Here is a 27584-nt window from a genome sequence, read left to right as displayed (position 1 = left end):
TCAAACCTAGCCTATATATATGCCGATTAACTGACCTTTCTTCTCTTCATTCCTGTTGCAGTCGTACCTGTACGCTATTGGTGACATGTCCCTCACGCAGCTCATCAATGTCACCTTCCTCCCAGTGGTCCTCAGCTCATTGGGTGCGTAATCTAGAAGACACTGCCTCCCTAACCTACCTCTGCTAAGTGGAGCTGGGCAGGTCGTGTAATGCGTAGAAATTATGACACCGGTGGTCCAGCGCAGTGACAGAATTGGGGCCAAGAGAAGCAAAGCGTAGTCGCTGACGGCAAAGAATTAGTGACAGTCCAACAATGCAGCGGCATGTGCTCTTTCAAGTGAAAGATGTACACGTGCGACGGCGGATCACCTCATTGGATTGGATTCGATTTCCTTCTACGATGGCGCATACCCACGGCGGGGGACAGACCAAGATTTGGATGGCATGAGGAAGATGTTGTTAATACTAAAATCACTGTGATTGTTTTGAAGAGAGGAGGCTCCTAGAGAAAGAAAATTCAGAATGAAAAAGGTTAACCCTCGTCCAAGCTCGTTCTCTTCTTCCTCATGCTTTGTAATATGTCCTAATCGTCGCGTTGCCCAGGCACCTCATCGACCTAAATCTGCTCTCACTACTAGCTTTTTGTTCGGGAGGAGCACGTGATAATATAAGGAAGTTGTGGGGCACGCCTTCGTCGTTGCGGTTGCGTCTGTCAGGGAACTGAGCCCACATTCAGGAAAAGCTCTTAGGCTAAAATTGATCCCAGAAGCAAATTCAAGCCAATCCTGACGCTGGACATATTAACGAAGGCAGCTGACTTGAGGCAAACTCACTTGCCAACAAAAACTTTTGTGAATTCGACCCCTCTGTGTGAGTGGCTGTTGTTGTTGTTGTTGTTACAGAGGGATGAAAGGGGGAGAATCACGCTTGTTTCGGAAGAGTCTGCCTGATATAGCTGCATTCTTGAGTTGTCACTAACTATAGAGTTGCGATGGGATTAGGATGTTTCTAGGCAAACGTTGGAGTCGCCTGACGCAACGCAGGGGAAATCGGAAATTCGAGGAAGAGGCCTTTGTTCGGGAGTGATTGATTTCTTGTGCTGAGCTCTGAAAAAAAAAGATGCTCGTGGCGGCTTGTGTGTGCTTGCACGCAGGCGTGCTGGAGGTGTCGGACGTCGAGCTGCGCACCATGCGCGACGCGGTGCAGTATCTGAAGGAGGCGGCCGACTCCGCGCGCGCGCTCTACTTGAAGGACGACTCGTTCCTGCTGGCCGACTGGCGCTGGGTGACGCGCAGCACGCTCTTGCGGAACCCGCTCGAGGCCACGTTCCGCTTCCAGTCCGCCATGGTGAGACGCTGTCCTCTGTCGGCCCTGACGAAGCCAGAGTGTCCCGAAATTCGAGACCAGCCAAGCACTTCTCATGAGTTGTGAATGCGAAAGCATTAATGTCCAACTGAACGCCGCTGTGTGGTCCTTCAAGTTATGAACTCTCCCAAAATTCGAGACCACCCAAGCACTTCTTGTGAGTTGTGAATGCCGCTAAGTGGTCCTTCGAGTCATGAACTCTTCAAGGGCAACCGAACGCGTTGAGACGCTTGGCGCGTTTTGATTTGGCATTTTCCGGGGCGCAGTTAGAACAAAGGCGAGAGCTTGCGCGGACAAGGAACGCATGGATAACACAGGCTTGCGAGAGAGCGAGCGTGACGTGGCGTCGCGGTAATGCCCTCTCCCCTCACTCAACACATGACGCGCTACCGTTGCAGCAGGCGTTCGCTTTCGCCCGCTCTGCTCCGTCGAGGCGCGCTTGTCACGTGGCCTCGCAGCCAACGAGAGTTTACTTAGCCACTTCGCTGCTACAGACGACAGACGGCGGCTTTTTCGCTCAATGTACCATCTGACACTTTCGCATCAAAACGGTGCGGTTTATTGGTTATACACCTCAAAGCCGCAACTGCATGGTTCCGTAGTAACCTAGATGTAGCAGGAAATTCTGGGTCCTTTTCGACCACCTGTGCTTCTTTAACGTGCCGCTGAAGCATTTGTACACGAGCGTTTTTCGCGATCCATCCCCACGAAAACGCCGTCGCAGCCGCCCGGACTCGGACCCTCAACTTCGCGCTGAGCAGCAGAGCGCTAGTCACTATAATGCACCATTGAGGTCGGTGGCGACATTTGCTGTCTGTGTATCTTACTCGATTCTCGAAGCTACCTATTCTACTCCTCGCTGGTTCCTCTTAGCTCGTCATCGTTTCTCGAACCTATTGATTACCTTACTTTTAGAAATTTTTCAATAAATGTGACCGTCTGCTTGTGCCTCGAACATAGCATTCCAAAATATACAGTGTGCTTGTTCACAAGCGAGAAAATCAAACGGTATCTTTACAGGCACCAAGCTAAACATATAGTATGGCTCGGCTGACACATCCTAATGCTGTTGCTCTTGTTTGCACAACGCTGCGACACCATGCAGCAGTGCCGTGGCTGACAACACACTTCTAATGCAGAGCACTGGATGCGTCGTGCGGCTTCGAAAGGTTCCCAGACACATCGACACCTTGGCTGTCGAAAATGTTCTCAGGATCGAGCAGGTGAGCGGGCAGTCTCGCGCTATCCAGGTGTAGACTATGCCGGCAACTGCCATTTCCCGTCGATCTGCGCGATCAAGCAAGTCCAGTATGGTACGAATTTCTGGAAACACTGAAAACATTATCCTCAGATTAGCAGCTCCTAGTTTACTACAAAGCCATGTAGGAATTGATTGAAGGTGTTCATCGCGTTCAAGACAAATCCCTTCACAGGATCCACACAGATTTCCAAGCCTAAATAGTTTGCTTTGAGACTTCACAGCTTATTTCGTGCAAACTTTGTGCTTACATTTTTTTTCTTGCGCAATGATTGCTTGGCCAATAGCACAAGCTACTGTTGCTGCAACTTCATGACATGCTGGTGAAATGTGTGCTAGCTGCACTCGACTACCAACCGCCGCGATAAGGCATAGCCCTTGGTTTCGTGAAAAGCTGGTGCAATTCACGCTGCAAGCTTTATTTATTTATTAATGAGATCCTTGTTATTATTTACGCATATTCCGGTGACTGTCCTTCTTTCTGTCTGTTTGGGTATTTAGCCGTTATCCCGCCAACTTAGGTCACTGGGTTAGTGGGTGGCCCATGGTCCAATGGGTAGAGCATTTGGGCGGCTGTGCAAAGAGACCCGGCTCAAAACCAAACGTCGGGACAAACTTGGGTCGCTGGGCCAGTGCCCCTAGGTTTGTGCCGCTCTTCAATGACAAGACTAATGTAATATATATATATATATATATATATATATATATATATATATATATATATATATATATATATATATATATTATTTATACGTGCACATGCATTCCACACAAACATATATCACATCATATATCATATATCTTAACACATAATGCAAACAGTGCCATCAGGTTAAGGTAATTGTAAATAGCGGTATCGAAGGCAGCGTTGTTGCTTACTGAAGTGACGTTGGGTGGAAGGCGGCTTCACTCGACGCTAGCTTTAGAGACGAAAGCGCACGAATGCAGATAAGACTGTGTGGCGCGTCTTCTTTATGCTGGCGGCCGTTGCGAAAGGAAACGTATGACTGCTGGGCGAAAGAATGTCGCGGTTTCTTTGTGCATAGAGGTATAATTATACACCTTACTCCTTCGGCAGTGATTAACTGGAGCAACGATAGACTGCACCCGCGTGCAAAGGTTAAAACACCTACTTTTCTCTGCAGGTGAGTTACGCTCGACAGTACCGCCAAGGGATCATTCAGCGGAGGACCAAGTTGACCCTAATAGCCGCACTTCAGTACCCATTCGATAAGAAAGTGTAAGTATTGAATTTACATACCAATTTTAGACGTTCTTTATTTCAAGACCGCAAAGGAAAACTCGGCTCTGCCGGTGATGAGCTGTGTTTAGGATTTCTAGTTAGCTTTCAGTACCATTCTTTATTGTGGGGAAAAATTTACTGTGTTTCGTGCCGAAGCGCCAGCCTTTTCAATAGATGCGTAAAAAATAGTTTTGTCCGAAACGCGAAGCACTGGTAGCGATATCAAGGTATTAGACAACTACACGAAGTAAGGTTCGTAGTTTTATTGGCGGTATAAATTCCAGTAAACAAACGCTTACTAACTGAAATAAGCAGTGTCATGCGCGCATAGGCCGACATGAACAGATTTCACTCGATGACCAAGAACACTCACTATCATAACGCCGGCGTCAAGAAGAGCGCCGGCAACCGGGAGCGATCGCTTCGAGGTGTCTCGAAGCTTCTCGGCTCACCCTTATGCTTTGCACACGCCGCAGATTGCCTCCGATATACGCCACGTGGCCCGTGCATGCTCTCAGCCGCGCGGAAAACCATGTGCAGCCATGGCCGAAGTAAAGGAGGAGATATGCGTCCCCCCTCCCCCCACCGTAGCATGCACTTGATCACGTTACCTCCAAGCTTTGGCGCATGGTAGTGCGGCGAGTATCAAGGCACCATCCTTCTCGGCTCACCCTACACGCTTTACCTCGTAGCCACATATATGGTGCGCAAGGCGAGATAAAATCTTATCTAACTTAGATTCATTTGGACGACATCGAAAATGCGCCTGCAGTGTCCGTATAATTGCTATCGCAGTACCTTACAGACCAAGAGGGGCATTACATTAGGGTGCATATACAGAAATGAATGGCCTGCAAAGCACACACAAAAAATTACGACACCAATAATTGCAACAAGAGAAGTGAGGAAGCAGAAATGGGAAGAAAAGCACACATAATAAACCAGTAAAAGTGAGAAACAGACAAGCAAAACAAATTACAGCTAAATAAGTGTGTAACGCTTTCGTGAAGTCATTAGATTAAATTAGAACAAGGTTCAAATTGCGAAGCACTGAATGATTGCCTATATAATGCAGCCATACAATTGACGCAGGAACCGACTGTTGCTATACACAAATGCATATAATAAGAAAACTAAAAAAATTGGAGGCTTATCAAGGTTAAGCCCAGTGGATGGGCTTAACCTTAGCGTATCCTTAGCGTTTGGAGGCATCTTGACCGCATACACGCCCGGCGCAAAGACGCTGGCGCGGTTGCGGGCACAGAGACTGACGCGACGGCGGGCGCGCGCCGCTTCATCCCTGGCGTGACATCACATATCACGTGATGCAGCGATGGTGGCGCCGCCGCCGCGTCGCGCGCGACGGCGCGAACCGAAGCGTGGAGGCCTCCGCCGGCGCGATATGAGGCCCCATCTGCAGCCGTTGTGACGTCATCACGTGACGTCACATCATGTGATCTCACTTCAGGATCAATGGTGGCCACCGCCGGGAGGCGACCGACGGCGCGATATGAGGCCCCATCTGCAGCCGGTGTGACGTCATCACGTGACGTCATGTCACGTGACCTACTTGAAGGTCACTTGAAGGTCAATGGTGGCCACCGCCGGGCGTCGCGCGAAGGCCCGAAACCTACGCTAATATGCTTCGCATAATAAACGTATCACTTACTGCATTGACGCGGTATTACGTGGTGTTATCGTAGTCTTCTATACCAGTCTGGAATTCGTCTCACGTCGTTTCAGGTACTTGGACATGGACATCATTGGTTCGATCCTGGCGGTTCCAAAGTGGGTCATCTGGCTGGTAATCTATCAATCCATACATTAACCCATTCTCCGCACCACGCAAAGAGTACCGCAATGAACCTCACGTACTTTATTCTAACGCTCACTCTCTTCTTCTCCTGCAAATTTCACTAAAGTGAAAATTTCCAGGAGAGTTAGAAATCGCGTTAGAAATCGAGTACGTCATCGAAAATGCAAATCTCGAATCCCGTCTCGAAATCGGCAAATCTCTAAATCCCGCCTTCCAAACTCAAAGTCCCTACATTTTGACGTATTGCGGCTGCACAAAGCTCCCGCGAGCGCTGCAAGTCTGACACCAAGAGATACCACCTAGTAGCCGGCGTCAAACTTGAACCACCAGCGACCTCGAAGATTAAAATTTTCCAGCTGAGTACAACTCGCTATCGCTCTCTATATCTCTCTTTCTCTTATTCATGCGAAAATCTGGCGAGAAGGTAACAAAGGCAGGTACGTACCTTAAGGGGGGGCCCGAGCCCCCCCCCCCCCCCCAAAGTTATGACGCATACCGCACCCCCCCCCCCACCTCCCCGCCCACGACCACCACTTCTCACACACATTCCTAAAGCGCCGCCAGATAAATGTTGAGACTTCACAGTCATTCGGCGGTCAACATTTTGTTGCCTTTTTCACTCCTCTTGGATGGCGGCAGTTAACGGCCTCTCCTGGGATGTGAAGGCCACTTTCCTCATCAATTCGGTGCCTGCGCGATTAACTCCAGATGCATTCAATTGCCACCGTCTATTCACCGATCGCGCGCATCGCTGTTGCTTCTTCAGTTCAAACCTTCTTCGTTTAGACTGATCCAGGGACCAGGAAAGGGATTCAGTTCGTGGTCAGCTGGTCTGTATGCACGTGGAACGAGTTGCGGCCGGAGAAAATGCCAATTGCGTTGAAATTTTTTTTTGTTTACTTATTTCCTCGAGTGACGGCTCGCCGCGACGCTGACAGATCCTTGGAACCATATACCCGTGATATGGGTTAGATAAAGTGGAAAATAAGATAATGCGAGACAGCGTCCACCATGAAACCCTGCAATAACCCTTAAACTCATAGGCAATATGACTGTCACCTGTTAAGTCGTCTGTTATTTCCTTAATTTTACAGCTCCTCAGGCAAAATTGCCAACTGGAGATAAGAGTAGCAAGGATTTCAGAAATTAAGCGATCTACTAAGGGAGAGAGCCCAGGCAAGAGCCAAACAGCAAGGAAACGCGAAAATTAACAAATTTAATCGTTGTTTATGAAAATATTTATGCATCAACATATTTTTATTTAAAAAGGAAGTAGAGAAAACGCCGCCGGAAGCGAAGGACAATTCCGTGTGATTTGAATGCCGCTTCTACAGTTTAATACTGAGAAGGATGAAAGTTGTCTACGAGTGTGGAGAGTGGGTCTGAAGAGGAAATAACGAGGACGCTAAAGGTTTGTTACAGCACTATTGTAGGGATTTGTTAAGTGGATAAATGAAATAAAACAAAACTACTTTGCCTGTCATTTGTAATTTCATTGCTGTTCTTTTGTGAAATACTAAGCACTGATATCTGGGGTACAAAACGCCTGTGAAAAGCGTACGCTTTCGAGCCGCCTAACGTAGCCACTTCTCTGCTACGCTTATGTAAATGTTTTCCTAACCTTCCGCGGTGGGCGCAGTACGTGTAGAATTACAGCTTCCTACGCCACACGCGGTTGTACGCGACTGGCCGCCACGCATCGTTACGCAATTTCCCAAACAACAATACGAGTCGGTTGTGGCACTTGTTAGAGCAGTAAACGAGGGATCCAAAAGAACTGTGATTGTTCCGCAAATATAGTATAATTCTTCCAGAGCTAATTAAAAAAAACGCTACGCCCTCATAACTGCCAGCCGCTGTTCCTCCGCGAGGCTGCAAATAAATCGTACTTCATTTTTGCTACACAAATAAGGCGGTAACTACAAAAATGAAATTATTAGCGCGTAATTTTTTACCTTTTCCCTCGCCTATTATAGTGGAATGGCGAATGCCTAATTCTTTGTTGAACTGAAATAACATGCTTGCTTCGCTACAATTATTTGTTGTGAAGTTTAACTTCAGCTGGCACCGAAGTTTCATGAGTAAAACGGGTTCAGCAGTGAAATGAACGGCACTGCAGACTTTTGAAGAGCGAAATGCTCACACTCCATACATTTTGTCCATGTCTGTTGCACACCTCATTGCTTCCGCCGATGAAAATACTTTTGAAGAACAGCAGACGCTACGGAGGTATCAAGTACGACGCCATTTTGAAAAGGCTGCATGACGACGATTTTGTTTGCTTCTGTGTGATTGGCTGCGTAGTAACACAACTCCACGCGGTCCGTGTGCCTTTGTTGCCAACTGCTGTTTCTTAAAGTTCTATTCTACTAAAGTAATCTTTATTTTGCACCTTCGCTTCTTTACTTGTTCATGGCAGTGTTCTTCTGCGCTTCTTTCCTGCGCGTGTCCATTTGACGTAGTTCTTTGTTGGCAAGTAAAGGAAAGGTGTGTCGCACAGGCGTACCTGTAAAGTACACCTTATTTCATTTCTCTTTTGTGGGTTTACGCGAACGGTGGGCATTATTCACATTTGTACTAGTAAAGGTACCCCCCCCTCATTTGCATAGAAAAGCTACTTAGGGATGGGCCCACTCCAGCCCCCCCGCCCCCCCCCCCCCTTCTTGAAAAAAAAAATTCTGGGTACGTGCCTGAACCAAGGGTATGGCATTTTGCATTTCCGAGGCATACGAAACATCGACGTTCGCGTTATATGATCGAATACTTACGGTCACTGAACGTTTTGCCGATGCATTTCGTAGAAAGAGACCTTGAGCACGATTCACGAGAAAGGGCTCATGGAGGACACGTTCAGCGGGTCCGAGGTCATGCGACGGCCACTGCGCGAGCGCGTGGTCGAGCTGTTCGAGCACGCGTACTACGAGGTGGTCATCACCAGCTCTACGCTGGCGGTCGTCTTTGTGCTGTCCGGCCTCGTGCGCATCGTGATGGTGACTCCCCGGAGCAACGCCTTCATCGGCGCCATCGCCGTGGAGGCCCTGTACCTCACCATGTTCACCACCGAGGTCACCATCATGGTCAGTCGCGTGGGCCCCACTTAATCCGCAAGTCACGTGTATATAGTTCTGGGAGCTTTCAATGGATCAAGCAACGACAGCAATGTGGACGAGTTGGCCAAAGTTAATCGTTAAGATGCAAGTCGATGGCACGATAAGCAACAAAGAAAGAAATGTAAAAGCGAGATGAAAGAGTAAGCATACAAGTAACCCCTCAAGGGAATTTTATTGGACGAGAATTCGACAACACGCGGACCTAGCTTTTTAATCCTAAAATTACGTTCTCTGTGCAGTAATATTCCAATGGGTAGTCAGCGGTTCTTGATTTCAACTGTTGCGTATCACTTTCTACACTACCTCATTTGCATTTCCCATTTTCGCATTACATTTAAACCGCAGGGATTAACACAGATCGGCAAGTACAATCAACCCCAGAATTTTACTGAACAGGAAATGCGAGAAAAAGCTGAACACATGCGCAGCCTCACAACGCAGCCTAGTATTCATTCGCATTTACAGCCTCCACCAGTACATGTTAACGACATTGTGATGCTCGGTTTTACTGGCTACTGTTACAGGCCGCTCGGAAATTGAACGTTTTCTGAGATCCCGTGGTCCGTAAACTTTCGGGTCTACGGCCCTAAATTTCTTTCGAACTCAATTCCGGAAAGTGGAAATCCCCGTAATTCCACTCCTTTCAACACCTCGGAATAGTAAGAGCTGCACCATTCCCACTCCTGGAGTGCCCCCGACCTGTACGAAAGCTATTTGGACGAAATAAGAACCCCGGCGGAAAGTTTCGTCAGAGCTTCTTCTCAGCAGCAATGTGGAGGCTAGTAGGAAGGGGTGGGGCCACAAAGCTCGTATTTCTATCCGTGAGAATTATCCCTTGTTTTCGAGCACATCCTATAGACATGAATTTCCGACGCACACGTAGACACATGGCCTGTGTTCTCAGTAGCCATTTTTAATTTCGAGAGTGGAACAATCTACCACCGAACTAAGCCGGCGTCGCGGCGATCGTTTCGTACATCGCGGCACTCGCTAACATGCGTGGCCAAACACCCTAACGCCGACCAATGAGGAAACGTTCTTTCCTTTATAAATTTTGCCAACACTGTCCCAGCTCATCGTTTAAGAACAGGGGACACGAAACTGAGCCAACATAACGTAACGATTCTAATCTGGTACTACTCTTTTTCGGGCTTCGTCAGTGGCCCGAATAGGTGTGCCTCGATGTCCTCCTCACCAGCCGCTCCGGGGCAGGAGGTGCGCATTTGCGGGGGCGGAGATGCGCGTTGAGGCACCCTATAGGCCCGAAAGGGGCTACTCTCACGTTCTTTTTTTTCACCGGAATCGGCTGGCTATCAAAGGTGGTTGATAAGAACATAATCGCCTGAGAAAAAAAGAAACTTACATTGTAGGAGTCCTTACTCCACAACCGCAATTACTTTTACCGCTTGAACAACTAGAGCTTTTTATTTTATTTTATTCAGAAATGTATACAGTAGAGTTGCAGAGTGGGGCCCCAAATTACTTTCCAACTCAATTCCGGAAAGTGGAAATCCCCGTAATGCCCTTCCTTTCAATTCTTCGGAACGGTGAGAGTTGCACCATTCCTCCTTCTGGAATGCCTGACCTGATTCATTCAATTCTTCCAATAAATGTAAACGCCTTTTCTATACGTCTTTCTTTTTTCTATAATTGCTTACTACTTGCGCTAGCGGGCCTAGTAACGAAAACGTGTTGTTGAAGTCTTAACAACATTGTAAATATTTGCTACGAATTATTCTTCCACAGAAGTACATGTGTGCTTTGGGGCCTCCTATCTCTGCAGCACTTTTTTGCCTGTAACCTAACATCTACTGTTTTAACAATAGGTACGTACGTTAGCGGCGCGGGTTAGTAGTCAGGAATGTATGACGTGGTTGCAAAAATAAATCGGATACTGCGATCAAAATACAAGTATCTCCAAACATGTTACATTCTGAAGAGAGGGCCGCATATCGGCCTGTCATGCAGTCGATTCCCTCTTCGGAACCCGTCCTCAGTCTCAACATAAAACACAAAAGCCAAGAGACAGCAAAAGCTCAGTCAGTTTCAATGCTGCTTCAAACCGATTTCGAAACGAGTTTCGCTTCATCTTGTTTACCTAGTTTTTCTTCGATGTGGGATTGAGCCTGTTTATTTTTCACGGTCAAACATTGCACTAATTCAGGAGAGCATGAGTCGCCGCTTTTGTAAATACTATAGCCTTCCGTTGCCCACTCTTAAACGCTAAGGTTAGCTTTACTTTAGCTGTGCGCGTGGTAGGCGGTTCACAACTACATCGCACACTGAAATACAAGCTATTTTTCATTCGAATAAAGCAGAGTACAAAATAGTCTTACACTGAAGTGCACGCCGCGCATTTAGCAAGGTTATTCTGCCAATTTGATGACGAATGGAAAGCGAGACGCATTTTTCAGGACTCTTGTCTGCATATACTGGCATTTTCAAACCTACGGAATGGAATGGAAGTAGAATGATGACACCAGTCGGACAAGTGGAATCAGGTCAAGATTGATATAGAAGCGAACGGGTTAAATATCTTTTTTCAGCCATATATAAAGATATTGATGGATCACTGACGCACATGCTTCCCTTCTTTCCGATAAAGAAAGCTTCAATTACTTTCCGAGCTTTCAGCGATCCATCACTATATCTGTCAGCGATCCATCAATATCTTTATATACGGCTGAAAATAAATATTTAACCAGTTCGCTTCTATATCAATCTTGATGTGATTGTGTTCCTTGCGTCTAAGGCGGGTATATAAGTGTGTGATGTGCCTCCGAATAATGCAGTTGTAAGTGGCGCTCTGTCCCATCTCCTTCCTTGTGTCTTGTGTGTGTTCGCGCCTAGTACCCAAGATGAATTGTGACCAACTCGCCCAACGAGACGTACTCTTAAGTGGAAATGGGAATGGAATCGGAGAACAGAGATTCCGGAATGGAGTCGAAACTGAAAAATGTGGCACTACCGAGCCACATTTTTTTTTCCAGCACATGTCTCTGTTATCGCACAATCTGGGCACTTGACAATGTGCGAAAGAACATCGCCCGTTCCAAATCACCGTGGACTCACGCAGAGCGCAACCGTTTGGGAAGTTGTTTTTGGCCTCGTAGGTTAAGCTGGCTCTTGCTCAATCAAATCATTCTTGAGAACTAAGTGGCACTTCAACCTCGTAACTCAGAAAAAAGTTTTCCCTTCTTCAGAGGTGTACAGTGTGCAGAGTAGGTTGTTAATAATTATCATGGAAAAGGTGTAATAAGCTATCGTTGGATACTGAGATAGCTGGTATCGAGTGAATATTTAGAAATACAATAAATTGGCGAAGTCTAGTTTAGTTGAAATGACAAATTTAACGATCTTGCGGTCTCGCTTAAAATCAACAATTATCGCTTCAGGACTATGTGCCCATACCGCTTCTACTCCATTCCGGAATCTCTGCGCTCCGATTCCATTCCCATCTCCACACGTCCGACTGGTGTTACCATGCTACCATACTGGTGTTACCATACCATTCCAGGAGTTTGAAAATGTGTAATAATTCCGGAATCATTCCGAGCCCGGAGTTGCCGCTCCGCAACCCTGGTATACAATGGAGTGCAACATGTCAACGAGGCGTGAAAACAAAAGCAAAGCATTCCTCTTGACGAGGCCTACACCCCCGGACATGAACCGGACGGCATGTTGGTGGGCATGGCACAACGGAAAAACCGAAATAATCTTGAATATTAAAACCACGAGTCGACAGCGGTCGCTGAAGCATCGCTGCACGTGTATCGGACGCGCAGATATCGGCGTACGGGCAGCGCATCATGAACATGGACAACTACAACCGGCTGGACCTGGTGCTGGTCGCCGTGTGCATGTTCATCTTCACGCTCCAATGCGGCCTCTTCATCGTGAACCAGAACGACCTGGCCAACAACGCGCTCATCGTCTGCTTCACCATAGCCATCTCGCTGCGCTTCCTCCATGCCATCAAGTACGCGGAGGTGAGCAGACGATTCATCCGCGCGACGTGATTAGCAAATTTGCAGGCATGGCATGGAGCGGACAGGCGCGCGCGCGCGTGCCTATGTGTCCGTGCATGTGTGTGCTTAACGCCACCCACGAGCCTACATCACGTAAATGTTTATTGCGCAGCTCTTCAGATTCTGCTAACGAAGGTCAGTTCTGTGAACCCACCCACCGCTCTCCCCAATTTTCCTATCGCCAAAAGCATTCATTGGTACGTGAAACGCGCACTCGAGATGCTCTTGCTACCGGGCTTGGTAGCAAGAGAATCACGATCAGCTGTAATCACCGTCACCTCTTACGTTAGCTGAATTTATGCGCCACGACAGATCCGTCTCTTAATGCGCGCACAACTGGTCGGCTGAATGTACCCCCTCCTCCCCTTCCTTTCTTGTATTTTTTTTTGTTTCTTTCATTTCTCGGACACAGCTTTCGTTGGAGCGCATGGCCGAAATCGTGCACCGCTACCTGGACGCGAGGATCTACGACGCGTACGAGATCGGCCACGCCATCGTCACCGGCGAGGAAGAGGTGCAGCAGAGCGTGTGGAAGTTTGTCAACAACGACAACATCACGGCCGACATCCGCGGACGCGCCACGCTGAACCGCCTGCTCGTGCTGCGAAGGCTCGTCGAGATTCAGGTGGGCTCACGTGACCGCGCACGCGGGTTCTGGAATCAAGCTGACGCCGCGCCTTGACGCTGGCGCCAAGCGCGCCGCACGTAGAACATTCCAAAGCACTGTCGTAAACGACTCCGATAACGCGACGCGAAAGTCAACCTCTCGCTAGACCAGATTAGTTTGCAGCAGCAAAGATGGCTGTATATTCATTATATTGCGGTAAGTGCACCTTCAGGACAAATAACCAAAGAAGTTTAGCTGTATTTGATTTCTGAACCGAACTACAGTTATGTAACTTTTATTTTATAACCAATGGTCATTACGTTTCAAAGCAAAGTCGGAGCTAAGTTACAGGCTGCGTTAGGGGCTATTCTCTGACTGACATTTGATACCAACCACGCAGGCCTTCAACGCCGGCCGTCAAAAACTGTTGGGGAACGGCGCTTGACAGCTTAATGCAGAGCATGCTATGTGCCTCTTTTCGATGGGTTGTTAGTAGGCAAAATGGCTTTCGGTCAAAGCTCTTGAACGACAGCCTGTAAAGATGGCGTGAAAGAGTGGCATGAAATGTTGCTTTTCGTGACCTTCCTGTTGTTGAGTGTCGTAAATTGCTGTTTTATCATTCGTCGGAAGACTATCTGCCATATAGTTTTCTGTAATAATAATTAGTATCGGATCTGGCACGTATCTAGCACTTCAATCAGCGAGAGCGATCAAGTTGTGGCATTTGTCGAAAAAAGAAAAAAAAAATGAGGAGCCATTCCACTCTGTGAAGGTGGATGACCAGTGAAGCTGTAGAGCATGACACAGGGTTAGACAAGGGTACTTGCATTTATTTTCATCATAGGGTAATGGTAGTGACCACAGCTTTGTAATTGATCTACGCTGATTCGTTCTATTACAACCTTAGACAGAATCTCGGCCAAAGTTGCATCTATTCCCGGCCGTTGCTGACAAGTTGAGCGACTTGGATTGGTGTGGTACTTCAAACCTAACTCTCCTAGCACAAACTGCGCGAACCATTTTATGCAGGGTCTTGAAATGTCCACAGTGAAGTCTCCAACGATGATCACAGGGATTGTGTCATCACGGCTAGCCCATGCAGAGTGCGTAGTCATGAACTTCTCGATACCGCGCTTACCGAAGATACCGCGATACCTGAGATACACACACAGTGGATATCACAATTTCCTCTTTCGTCTGTACGGCACAGACATCCCCACAGCCGGTGGCATTGTCCTCTTGAGAGTCAAGGGTGTATGGCTGTACATATATTTTATGCTTTGCGTATATGGCAATGTCTCCTGTTCATGAGTTCATGTGCTGTTCACAAACGATTCCAGTATACCCATCGACTTGAAACAATGCATCTTGATTGATTTATTTCATTTATTATTATTCATATTTATTACCATTAGGGGTGGTGTGCTTGAAGCCTGCTTCACCTCCGCCGCGAGTCGACCCGGTATTGCACTACCTCCGGGATCGGTCCACATTTTTTTGCCCGCGGGCACGACAGATGCATTGGGGGTAGAGGTACACAGCCTCGCTGTAACAATGGCAGCTTCACCCGAAGAGCAAAGCATTGTCGGCGATGACAAGGTTTGGCCTTGCCCTTGGATTCCTCGGACGGTGTTCTAACTACATACGCGGGTGCGAGGGGTTGACGCTTTACTCAAGGCAACTCCTGCTGGGTAGAGGGGAACAGCGCCCAGCAGCTACCAGGCGTATCACAGCGCTGGCGTCGTACGAGCTCAGCCGATGGCTTTGCACGCCACAATATATTCGACAACGTTACGACGTTTCGTTGACGTTTATTGCCCATTTCGCGCAGATCACATACACAGCAGCTCAGCAGCAACGCTAGGGTACTTTGTGCTCAACAGGCCTTCCATAATTTATTGCATTGTTCGCGATGCCGCTTGACACTTTCCGATGCACGACGCCTATGGAGCCGAATGTACTAAGCGACTGCTCATATACGCTATTATGAAAAGCCACCGTACTTGCTCTAGCTAGTCTGAAAATTTTGTAAGTATATCTACTTAATATCGGGGACGCCTTAAACAAGGAGAATCAGAGATGTAACTCTTGAGAGTTCCTTCATATCCTTTAATCAATCATCACCACATGAAGGGTAATATATGCCTGATATTGTCCTGTTTAATGATGTGTAGTAATGGATACAGCAAATGGTAGTCAACGCGAAAAATTCGCAGTTCCGCCGGAAAGGGGAAGCCCCGATTGCGATGGCAAATTAATAGATAGCTGTACGAAGTAAGGATATAGTTTTATCGGCCGTATAAACTTGTAGACATTCGCCTACTAACTAAATCAACAATGATAGAATGCGTAATCGTGACTCAACGAGGATGTAGAAAAAAACACACACGGAGACAGCGCTGTCTTTGTGTGTCTGCTTTCTTCTACGTCCTTCTTCAGTGGCGCTTACACATTCTATCACGGATTCAAACCAACTTGCCTGTCAACGCGATTTAACCAAATTAACCAGCACGGTGTCACGCGCGCACAGGTAAACATGAACGCACATCGCTTGATGACAGCGGAAACCGTCTGTGAAAACTCTGGAGTTAGGAATCGCGGCAGAAGCCGCGAGCCAATTGACCTCTGCGCATATGTCGCTTCAACGCGTACGAAGCTTCGAAAGCAATGCGCATACGAAGCTACCGGCACTACGCGCACTCTGCAAACACCGCAGATTGCTTTGAAGGTGAGGCCCGCGCGGGAGGGCACTTCAGCCACGTAGAAGACCGCTTTCAAGACACACGAGCGCCGGCAACGCGTCCCTACGGCGTCCGCGATTCGCGTGGCGAACGCCATAGTAAACACCGCGGTTGTGTCCACTCTGTACGGAGCGGCGGGTGAGGAGGACGTCGAGGCACCATAGCAGCCGCCGGAGAAGATTGCCCCTCCTCCCTCGCGCACCACAGGAGAGGGCACGCGTCAGGGCTGCGTTCCTCGCTCGCGCAAGCGAGAGAGAGAGAGAGAGGGAGAATAAACTTTTATTTAACCGGATAGTTATGTAGGGCCGGGGTACACTGCCCTACTAGAGGGCCAGCAGGTCAAGCCTACTGGCGACCTCATAGGCGCGCTTGAGGATCTGGTCTTGGATGCCCGGGTCCGAGCTGCGCAGCAGGGTCTCCCAGTCATCTGGAAGCAGGATTTTTACTAATTCTGGAGGTGGGGGATCTTCCTTGCATTCCCATAGTAGATGGTTAAGGGTAGCTCTTTTATCGCACAGTATGCAATCAGGAAAAAATTGTGATGGAAATATATGGGAGAGAACTACCGGGTTAGGGAAGGAGTTTGTTTGGAGTCTCCTCCAGGTGATTTCCTGCTCTTTATTGAGCTTATTATGTGGGGGCAGAAACCTCCTTCGTCCAAGGCGGAAATGGTGGGTTAGATCGTGAAATGAAATCAGGCTATCCTTGGCTGTCCCCAGAGCGGAAATGCCCACTGCCCGGCCGACTACACCTCGGGCTGTCTGATGAGCCGCCTCGTTTCCAGAGTTTACGTGGGACCGAGCAAGCTACACAAAAGCCTTGCCGCAACCCGCCGTGGTTGCTCAGTGGCTATGGTATTGTGCTGCTGAGCACGAAGTCGCGTGATCGAATCCCGGCCGCGGCGGCCGCATTTCGATGGGGGCGAAATGCGAGAACACCCGTGCACTTAGATTTAGGTGCACGTTAAAGAACCCAAGGTGGTCGAAATTTCTGGAGTCCTCCACTATGGCGTGCCTCATAAGCAGAAAGTGGTTTTGCCACGTAAAACCCCATAATTTAAAAGCCTTGCCACGTTGGTCAAACAGGCAGATGCGTCAACGGCAGTTTGAGAGAGCACCATGCGTCGGTGCAAGACTTCTGCTGCAGGTGGATATTTTATAACTGATCAGGGCAAGAGGTGAGTTTGTTCTACAGCATCGAAGCACGTACACTTGTTAAGACGCAGACTGAAAGAGGGAATTGTGCGATGCCTATCGCATCATGGAAGAAGGTGGTTTTCGCATCTGTACTGCGTCTAATTGTCCTCACCTTCCGTTCCTGCGACGTTTGTCTTTCAGTCTCGCTTCCCTGGCATCATGGTGGCCTTTCGCAGTCGCCAGGCGAGCACCGCCATCTTGGACGACGTGACCAAGAGCGTGCAGGAACACCAGGCCGAGGGGCTGCTGGACAGTGAAGCTGGCCAAGAACTGCTCGCGGTTAGCCTACCATTATACTCGGCTGGCGCGCATACGACAGGCGTCACGACCGACACTTCACCGCTATCTTTGAAAAAATAAAAAAACAATAACTTTGCTCTAGCTGTGCTAACAGAGGGGACCGAAAATTTGAGTTCAACAAAGAACCTTGAGAAGCTAAGGAGCACGCAACGAGCGACGTAATGTAACACGGACAGTTAACTCTGCACAAATGACTAATTACCATATTTTCACTAATTAACACATATTATTCAGTTTAGGGTACCTAATAAAATTTACGAAATATGGGGGTGGCGAGTTCACAAAGGCCATCAACATACGTGGCATTCTGGGACTGGAATACCGAGGTCGGGAGTAATCTATGCTACGGGGAGCATCGTGCTACCTGCCACACCGTCGTATTTCCGTCCGCGCAGATGCTGAAGGCGCGGCGCATGCACGTCATCGCCGGGCCCTGTAGCCTGCCGACCAGCTACAAGCCCATCGCCATGCTGCGCGTGATTCCCTGGATCGACTCGGACAGCGTGCGACAGTTCCTCGCGGTGCGCGGTCACTTCCGCTATACGTGCACTAAGGCTCGCTTGCCATCGCTTGTTTCGGGCAGGGTTGGTCTTTGGAATGAGTCTGAACGCTTCCGCTTTAGCTCGGACGGGAAACGTATTCTTGCGGATGGAAGACCGCCTGTCTTTGCGCAAGCAATCATCGAATTTAAGGAGAGCATGTAGCACTACGGCTTTTCTTTGATCACCCGCACTGCTTTAAGGGCCATATTCATCGGATACTAACTATTCTTCACAAAACTATCTGAGGTGTTTATGTGACGTAGTCGCGGGCGCATCCAGGGGTGAAGAAGACGTCCCCCCCCCCCCCCTTTGTACACATAATGGAACGCTGTTTGGCTGTCATGGAAAGTTGTTTTCAACCAAAAACATCCTTGTTTTTCGAGTACTCTTGCACTCGAGGTAGGGTGCGCCTGCTGGAAAGCATGAAAGGTGCGCAAAATCAATGTAGCCACATTTTCTTTTTTTTTTTTAGAGCAGAGTGGCCGGTAGCTTTCTGTGGGTGCTTCTCTGGTGAAAACTAGGTAGATGGTTTCCCGACACTTTCCTGACTAGCACTAACCGGCTGCACTAACTAGCACTAACTAACCGAAGTGTGTGGGTGCACTGTTTCTGTTTCTAACACATAACTTCGCCTTACCACTAATAATATACGCACATAAAAAAACAAGTATGTTAAGTTCTTTGAGAGTAGAGCATCGAATAATCCCTGAAAACCTTAGTGGTGCCCTGTCGTTTCCGAAAACAAGCTCGTGACCATCAATGAAACTGTACCCCCTGCTTTAAGTCCTGTTTCGCGTGCATTTTACTGAAATCGCAATTTCTTATCCGAGGCCCTTCCCCGATACCTATGCGCATGCGTCGTCATTCATCGCAGATCCAAATCCGCCCGGTCTCCTTTGCGCCCGGAGAAGTGATCGTCGAGCGTGGGGAGGAGAACCCGATCTTGCTCACCTACTCCGGGATCCTCAAGGTACACGCTCGTCGTGGCCGTACAGTGGAAGCTACCTACGCGTCGCTGTACGAGGTTTAAAGGGTCACTTAAAGAGGAAAGCAACTTGAGCTGTATTAGTATTTGGAATATTACTATTCCAAAATATACAAAACAAAAACTCTTAAAGCGGTAAGAGGAGGCTTGGAAAAGCCAGGAATGATTCAAGAACGAAAGGCAGGTGGCGAGTTGCGTGGAAGCAGCGGCAGCAGGTCGCCAGACGTCCCATACGACGTCTGCTCGGGCTCAGGTAATTTCTTTTTCCTCAATAAAGATGGACTGTGTCGTATTATAGATGAATCCAAAGACTAAACTTATCAAGTTCTCCGCCACAACGACCAAAGTATACGAGAAACTGTGTCGACACGCTGACGTAACGGTGCTAGGATTTTGGCGCGAAATTTTGAGGAAGAAATCGGGGGGGGGGGGGGGGAGAAGTGTTTGGCCTTGATGATGCTCGCTACAGTAACCGGCTTCCAGCAAAGTTAACGAAAATCGACTTCTTAAGCAAATCGTACCAAACTGGTTGCGAGCGCGTGTCTGACGCACTGCGAAGGAACGCTGTTCCGAAGTGAATCAGGCGTGCTCTCGCGCAGATCGAAGGCGAGTTTGAGAACCCCCGGAACGGCTCGCTCCCGAACTCGGTGTCGCAGCTGTTCTTCTACAACGAGGGCTACTTCCTGGACTACGTGAGCGCGCCCGCCTGTCTCGGTGTGCTGGGACTGGTCACCGACGAGCCCTCCATCACGCGCGTGGTCGCCGAGACGCAGATCAACGTGAGCAACAACGCGAACGGAATTATCCTTCTGTTTTAATGGGACGTCAAGCGCGCAGCCTGGCTCTGCAGTTTAATTTAGGAAGAGCATGCGCTTGGGAATGTGTTTGCGCCGCCTACCGGGCTAGGATGAAAGTGTTTGCTTTTGTTCGCTATTCGCGCATTTACCAGATAGCCTGCCGAATTCCTCCGATTGATTGATCGATCGATTGATTCATTCATTCTTTCAGATGTAGATTAATCTTAAGATAGAGTTTTCTTTTTTGCTTCGGAGGTTTCTACCTAAAAACATCGAAACGAAAAAAACGTTTTTCACAGCAATCACTACAATGAATTTGATAACGTTTGTGCGTTTAGAGGGACAGACAATCGCTCAGAACATGAATCGAGATAACCCCACTGATGTTATGATTCCCTATTGCAGTGGCTAAAACGAGCCATGTGTTTCTCATTACACGTGGATTTACATTTCTTATTCATCTCTAAAAGTTGCAAAAAGTGACCTTTGGCGCCCCACGCGGCAAAAACATGAAGCTGCATAGAAGGTCCACCACGTGACCTTCTACCAGGGTACGCGGTTCCCGATCTATGTATAAGTACTGAAATTCAATATAATATTCATTGTGATAAGTTTTTCCTGTCTTACAATGTGCAGATAAGCCTTCGCTTGTATACAGTGAGCAGAAGAGTGGTGCTGCCTTCGCCTTCGTTTTCGACGATTTGGCTTGGCTTGTCTATCGACAGAGCAACGACGACGGGGACCAGGCAGCCATGACGTAGGCGTGTAGTTGGGGGAAAAACGCGGTACTAATATAAGAAATGTCTGTACAACTGCGCGAACTGATTGCAACAGCTTTTTATTTTCCAAAGTGGTTGAAAAGGTCAAAATGTAGGTGGTCGACCACAGTTACACTCACTCCTGTGAAAACAGAACGATGGGTGGCTTTCACAATTTGCGAGGCGGGCTATCGACAGTGCTCTCACTTCTCAGCGTTGCTGTAGGAAGGACTCACTTTTTTAGAGGCTGCTCAGATAAAAAGAAGTCTGCCTAGTAAACATCCACGCGCTTTTGGAAGTAACCGCTTCAGGTGTAAACAGTACTGAGGGTGAGCTTTGCGTTGCGCCATGAAAAACTAAGGCCTTAAAATTCAGTTGTCAGTCCCTTTAAAGAATAATACTAAAATATAGAAATGGTAAGAAGCGTTTTCTTTTTTTGCCATAGATGTTCTTACAAACAACAATTCTTCAATATTGATAATTTTCAAAAAAGGACAATTACCAAGTTTACAGTCCTCTGATTCAGCAATACTTTACAATTCTGTAAACTGGGCCCATTGAAATTTGGGAATAAATATTTTGCAAAACTCCCGTAAACCCATTTCCACGTAAGCTTCAAACTCGTATATCAAATTTGTCCGTTTTGGATACAACAGATTCAGTATACGAAACTTCGATATCAGTTATTTGTGCGAATTACGGATTTGTAAATTTCGCGCTTGAATTCCATTAAACTTCCCCGATTTTACGTCACTTCTTTTTTGTAAAAAGTATGAGGTCTTTATTCGTCCAGCGGCTGTCTGCGCCTTGCAATGTTCTTGAATAGTAAAATTGCAGTTGGCACCGAGCTAGATCTTCCTCTTATATGGCCTTACTCCCCATTGGGGGTAGCCAACCGGAAGGTCGTCTGGTTGACCTTCCTGCCTTTCCTCTCCCTACTTTTTTTTCTCTCTCTCTCTCTGTCAACGCCTAGCTGTCGCAGATGTTCTTCTGTTCCGGCATCATGAACACTGCAATTGCTTTGTCCGAATACATACATACATGCAGTCTACCTTGCCATCATTCTGCAGGCGTACGTGGTACCGAGGGAGCGAGTCGTAGAGGCAATACAGATCTTCACCCGGCCTCCGAGCTTCCTGTACCAGATTTGGTCTTACATCGCCAGGATAATCGCCTTCATGGTGCTACAGACGCACCCCAAATACCAGGTCAGTAACTGAGGTTGTCTTACTTTCGGCGACGAAGAGTACCTTTTCGTGTTCCTGAAGCAGTATAACAACTGTTTCCTTTTTTTTTCACAATGTAGTTATAAATACGCGAAATGTCATCATCGTTAGGGCATAAAGAGCCCCGCTTTAGTCACGTGCTCAGCTGTTTGTTGTAGCTACACTGCCATATAAATAAATAAATAAATAAATAAATAAATAAATAAATAAATAAATAAATAAATAAGCATGCTATGACATTGGGACAGTTTATAAAACATGCTGTTGCCTCCGAAGTTCATGAACTCGAGTCGTCAGCAGCAACGAACCTGTATCCTCAGTTTGGTTTAGCATTCGTGCTGAAATGTCAACGCACTGAAAATCGGACGACGAAAAGGAGACCGCCTGTCATGCTGTCGTCAAAATATTACGCAGAAATTCCGACACGAATACGCACCGCATCACTCGGTTTAACCTTCTTCGAAATGAATCGGCGTAGTTTTAGTAAAATTTCTACGCGTATTCTACAGTTACAACCACCGTTGTACCACACTGCGCAAAGCAACGACCACGCAATAATTTTTGCTTACGCCAGGAATTGTAACAATACATGACGGTGTGCCTCTAAAGCGGTGTGCGCCAACGGCAACAAGCCTAAGCTAATCTAATCCAACCTGACCTGACAATATATCCACGGCGATAACTGCTCGCCTTGCCGTTTGCCTACTCCCCACCCAGACGTGGCCCCTGGACAAGATCAGCCGGAGGCTGGAATCGTTCCTCCTGCCCGACCTGGAACGCTGCTCGAAATTCACTCTGACGGCGGAAATAGAGGACGCCATTTTGATACAAGGAACCGCCCTCGATCCCGAAACGCAAGATTATTTTGTCGCACCAATCTACCTGCCATCACACGCTATGAAGATTACATTCCCGGTGAGGTCATTGCACCTATGATAGATTCGTTGATGTTTTACATACGGAGAACAAAAAATTCGCGGTGTGGTCCGAAATTCGAAGCAGTGACGCCGATATTTGGCGCAGGCATCAGAACCTATGTTTATGGTAGCGCTTCCGTTATCAAATTTTATGCGCCTTGGAAAAATTAATGAATCAGTAATTTAAGAATATGAGTTAATTACCCAATAAATAATGACTTAATTAAATATCACGCCATACTGACGAGGCACTCAGCGGGTCAAGAGGAGAAAGTGTGCCCCCGCGCCTGTAAAAACATAATAAAGCCACAATTGGATGGACCATTTTGGCAGCTTTCAACGACAGGATCACTGCATGGCCTTCAGCTACCGCACCTGGATGACTGCATGCTTCTACGCTAATGTGATAAGTCTCCTTTTCGCGCCCGAAGACGCGCTGCTTCTGACGCACGTTTTGAACCGGTCGTTAGACAAGGCGCTGAACTTTATTTGCGAAGCTCTCGAGTAATCGAGGATCGGTAGCGTGATTATGGTACAGCTCCCTAAAAAAGCAGAAAGGAAAATACAGGAAACAGTCTTTTTTGTGTGTGTCAGTACTAACCTGCTCACGATGCTTCTTGTGCATCAATAATGTGCCTGGACCCTTCACAGAATTTGCTTCAAGGAAGCTAACATATAAGCCTCAAGAACGTTCGAACCCCAAATGAGGGAAATCTGTGTAATGTACATCATTTTTATGCTGGCCTAACAGCCATCACACAATAGAGTTACAAACACATTCTATCAGGAACCAGGTTTTGATGCGGTAATCTTGTATACCTGACCGATTTCTCAGGCAGCACTTCAATATTCGCGCAAAGCAGAAACTATATAAGCATTGTTACTGGACTATACGTTGTTTTAATACGAACAATGATGCGAATTTTCGCCGTTAGAGACCACTTATTTTACGGCACTGTGGCACCATCGGAGTGCTCTGAAACGACCATTCGAAAGCGCCAGTACTATGAAACCGTATATATAAGCCCCGGCTGTGATATCACCTGAACTCGCCTGTGATTGCGATCTCACGCGGCCAATAAGTGCAGGATGGAACCAAACAAAAAAGACTAGATTTATGTCGGGCACTCTTTTGTGTCCAGGCGCCGATGGCGGATGCACAATTATACCGGACTGAGGGCGCGTTTCCTCCAGTAACTCCTCGTCGTAGGACTATCACCGAGGAGGGTTTTTTGCATGGCCTCCGAGATCTGACTGCAACACCACGCACTGCCCGATCTTGGAGGCCACGACTTTTGAATCGAGGTGTAATCTTCAGCTGAGGGGTGGCACCGTGTCCGCTCACTCAGTATAAAGCTATATCTGAAGATTTAAATGCGCCTGAATTTGGTGAAGAACAAGCTCGGTGTCATGTGCCGTAGCCCAGTTTCATATGGAATGCTGATATCTACCTATATCGAATTAAGGTGGAGTCGACGAGGAGCTTCATGACAAGATTCATTTGATAACACTCCCTGATCATTGTGGGGTTTAACGTCCCCAAGCTTCGCAGTGGGTTACGAGGGACGGGAGTGCTCCTAATTAATTCTGACCATCTAGGTCTTTTTTTCTAACGTGCACCCGAACCTAAGTGTGTACACTTACGTTCGGGCGCGTTTTTGCATTTTGTCCCCGTCGAAATGCGCAGAAATTCGCAGCAGCAGAAATTCCATTCATTGTCACTGGCCCACTGCGGCGTGTAACACGTCTTGCGCCCACCTATGGTAAATGAACCTAACGCTTCAATGGAGTCAGGCGGGCCCAAATGATTTCGCTAACTTCCGCAAAACGTTTCGAAAAGAATATGCGATAATTAATTACCATGTACAAAATAAATGGGCCTTAGTTGTGCTAATGATTTATTCCGTTTCATCCACAAGTTTTACCAAGAGCGACTGCGCCCGGTGATGTTGATAATTGCCACCAAGGGCTACAAGCTTCCGCCGGAAGTGGACTGGCTCCAGACCAAGGTGGACGAGGAGAAGCAGAACGAATACGAGGAAAACTTCAAGGTGGTAAACACAACAGCGGTAAGGCTGCGCACTCGCTCTTTTCTATGGTCCGATCGCAACGACAGCACCACTAATTGTGCAACTCTCACCGTGTCGTTTGTTTCCTATACTTCCAGGAAAGGGGCGACGATTTAACGGAGAAGGCGATGTCGCACCGTCAAAGTATGGACTTATATTGACAGATGGCGCCAGCACCCGTGAAAGGACGATGACATTGTCTTATAACTGTGTATAAACCTGCGAAAGGACGATGCCCTTGTTATATAGTTGTGTATAATGTGAATTGTCATTCAATGATGACTGACGAAGGTCGACATGTCATATAGTTGTGTATAATGCGAATTGTCTTTCATTGATGACTGACGGAAGGTCGACATGTCATATAGTTGTGTATAATGCAAACCGTCCTTCAATGATGACTGAAGGTCAACTTTTTATTATTCGACAACGAGTGCATAGATGTGCGTGGCTGAAAAGAAGCAAAAGAGAATACTATACTTCGAATAAACACTATTCACAGCGAACATATTGGCTGAGCTCTTAATTCTTATTACGCCTGCTTCATCCTAGGCTGATGTCCAAGAACTCCCCCAGCAAGGGTTTTTCCCCTTGGACGGCATCTAATCCGACATATGAATTACCTCTGGATATGTTCATCCATAGTGATGCGAGCCTTCCGACAGCTCTGGTTCCTTCTAATGGCGGCTATGTACGGCTGACCAACCTTCAGGCTATCCAGAAAGTTCCACAGGCTGCGACCTCTTCATACCAGACCATCACGGAAGTGGGACAGTTCGGCCGCGGAAGTATCATGTGTAGATCACCAAACCAGACTTGTGTCGCGAATTTGCTCAAGTGTTCATTATTCGCGTCATTGCCGGTGAGTGCCTTCATCCTTTCTCGCCTCGCTTGCACTAAGAGGTGAGAACGCATCAGCATCAGAGGTGCTGATGCTGATGACACACACACATTTTATATATAGAGAGGCCGCTGCGGACAAGGCAGTTACAAAGGCTAAGGAAAGGCTGGCAATGAGCCTTTGTGAAGGTACATCACCGACCATCTCTTCTCACTTATCTCATTTGATGCAAGCTGCGTGCTTAAGCCCTGTAACAACCTAAATAATTGGTTTTAAGCAAAAAAATAGCGATACAAGTCCAGGTACCCATCCTTCTAATGATGTCATCGAACCTTCGACTTCCTCTTCCGTTGGCCCTACTACTGGCATTTTGCTTAACAAAAATTTGGAAATAACAGATGTGGAACAAAATGCTCGAGCGTATAAAAGAACAATGTCTTCAATCAATGAAGATTCCTCCTCTAGTCCTCACTTAAAAGCTAAGTCAGCCCATTACTATACCTAAAGAAAGCATTCTACAGTAGGCAGTTCCGGCTGCGGCACTTATACCATAGGGTCGCTGAAAGTACTTCAGTGGAACTGTTTCTCTTTATATTCTGCTTCAGTAGATTTATCTTGTATAAGTACTCAACTTAATCCTGAATTAGTTATTTTAGAAGAAATGTGGTTAAATTCTACAAGAAATTCAAATAAAATTCTGCAGATCATCTCGTCTAGACCATCCTACTAGAGGTGGCGGACTAATTATTTTTGTTTCATGTAAAATTCGCCATCAGGACAAACTTTCTTTGCACCTTAGTACTCCTGCGTGTGAAATACTAGTTATAGAGCTGAATCTCCCTGAATGTTGCCCCTTCACAATTGTAAATGCATATTTTACTTATGACATACAGGACACACGCTCACTGGATAGTGTTTTTAATTCTTGTGGACGTGAGATTCTACTGACACGTGATTTCAATTCTCCTCATATTTCATGAGGATTAAGAACAGATTTGTGCAGCACTCGATGTCGTTGGACAATGGGCTGACGAGTGCAAATTCCGGATCTATTACGTTTATGTGGAATAGATCTTACTCTGCAATAAATCTTATATTCTGTGGCCCGAGTCTCTCCGTATATTCCTGGTCGACTGTTCAGTATGTGACAAGCAGTGATCACCTTCCAGCAATTTTTGAAGTAGCACGCCTTCTAACGTCTATGAGTGATCAGGTGTGAACTTTCGTTAATTACAATATTTAAAAAGATGCTTACGAAATGTTCTTTCATCTTTGTCTGATGCGTGCACTGAGCAAAAAAACCCCACGATTACCTGTCCCACGTTGGAAAGTTCTCGCAAGAAGTCTGAATTTGAGATTCGCCTAAATCGCAGAAATTCATGCAGCCCTTGCTGGAATGAGGAATGGACTCGTGATTACAGAAAAAAAGTCGCCTTGAAAAACTTATTACATAACCAGAGTCTCAAAAATTAAAGCGATTATAATTTTTAGCCCTTCTTAAATATACGGTTTCAATAGCCGAAGACTAATGCGACTGCAAGCATTTTGATTTCCTCTCTAACAACAGAAATAAGCATGCATTGTTCAGTTTTCTCCGCAGTAGGAAAGTTCTTCCACGTCCAATAAATATTGACTCTATAGTCATGAGTAGTCATGAAATGAACCAATCACTAGAATAACTCCCGAAGAGATTAAAAATTAGATTTTCTTCCGTCTTGCCAAATTGTTCTAGCTTACGAAGGGCATCAGACGATGTTAAGGAAGTTACTGTGTTAAAATTGGCT

The 27584-nt window shown here is 47.0% G+C and overlaps 1 protein-coding gene and 1 pseudogene across 1 annotated transcript; both read left to right on the top strand.

Annotated features, from left to right (window-relative positions):
- The first annotated feature begins 65 nt into the window (after positions 1-65).
- On the top strand, positions 66-25360 carry LOC126530890 (sperm-specific sodium:proton exchanger-like). The gene is made up of 16 exons (XM_050178212.3): positions 66-143; positions 1155-1348; positions 2506-2589; positions 3770-3864; positions 5611-5671; positions 8485-8760; positions 12579-12782; positions 13234-13446; positions 17507-17644; positions 18061-18186; positions 19082-19177; positions 19792-19971; positions 21818-21955; positions 22691-22888; positions 24810-24959; positions 25058-25360. The coding sequence occupies exons 1-16, from the start codon at positions 86-88 to the stop codon at positions 25118-25120; spliced, it is 2274 nt and encodes a 757-aa protein (XP_050034169.3). The 5' UTR covers positions 66-85; the 3' UTR covers positions 25121-25360.
- On the top strand, positions 14792-14924 carry LOC126532535 (U2 spliceosomal RNA; annotated as a pseudogene).
- Positions 25361-27584: the final 2224 nt, after the last annotated feature.

The sequence above is a fragment of the Dermacentor andersoni genome, chromosome 5 (assembly GCF_023375885.2).
Source record: "Dermacentor andersoni chromosome 5, qqDerAnde1_hic_scaffold, whole genome shotgun sequence".
Lineage (NCBI taxonomy): Eukaryota > Metazoa > Arthropoda > Arachnida > Ixodida > Ixodidae > Dermacentor > Dermacentor andersoni.
The sequence above is the reverse complement of the archived record's forward strand: the minus strand, read 5'-3'. Positions and strand labels throughout refer to the sequence as shown.

Coding starts and splice junctions, on each gene's coding strand:
- LOC126530890 (XM_050178212.3), top strand. CDS start 86: ATGTCCCTCACGCAGCTCATCAATGTCACCTTCCTCCCAGTGGTCCTC. Junction 17,645..18,060: donor CTGGCCAAGAACTGCTCGCG/GTTAGCCTACCA, acceptor CCGTCCGCGCAG/ATGCTGAAGGCGCGGCGCAT. Junction 18,187..19,081: donor GCGTGCGACAGTTCCTCGCG/GTGCGCGGTCAC, acceptor CATTCATCGCAG/ATCCAAATCCGCCCGGTCTC.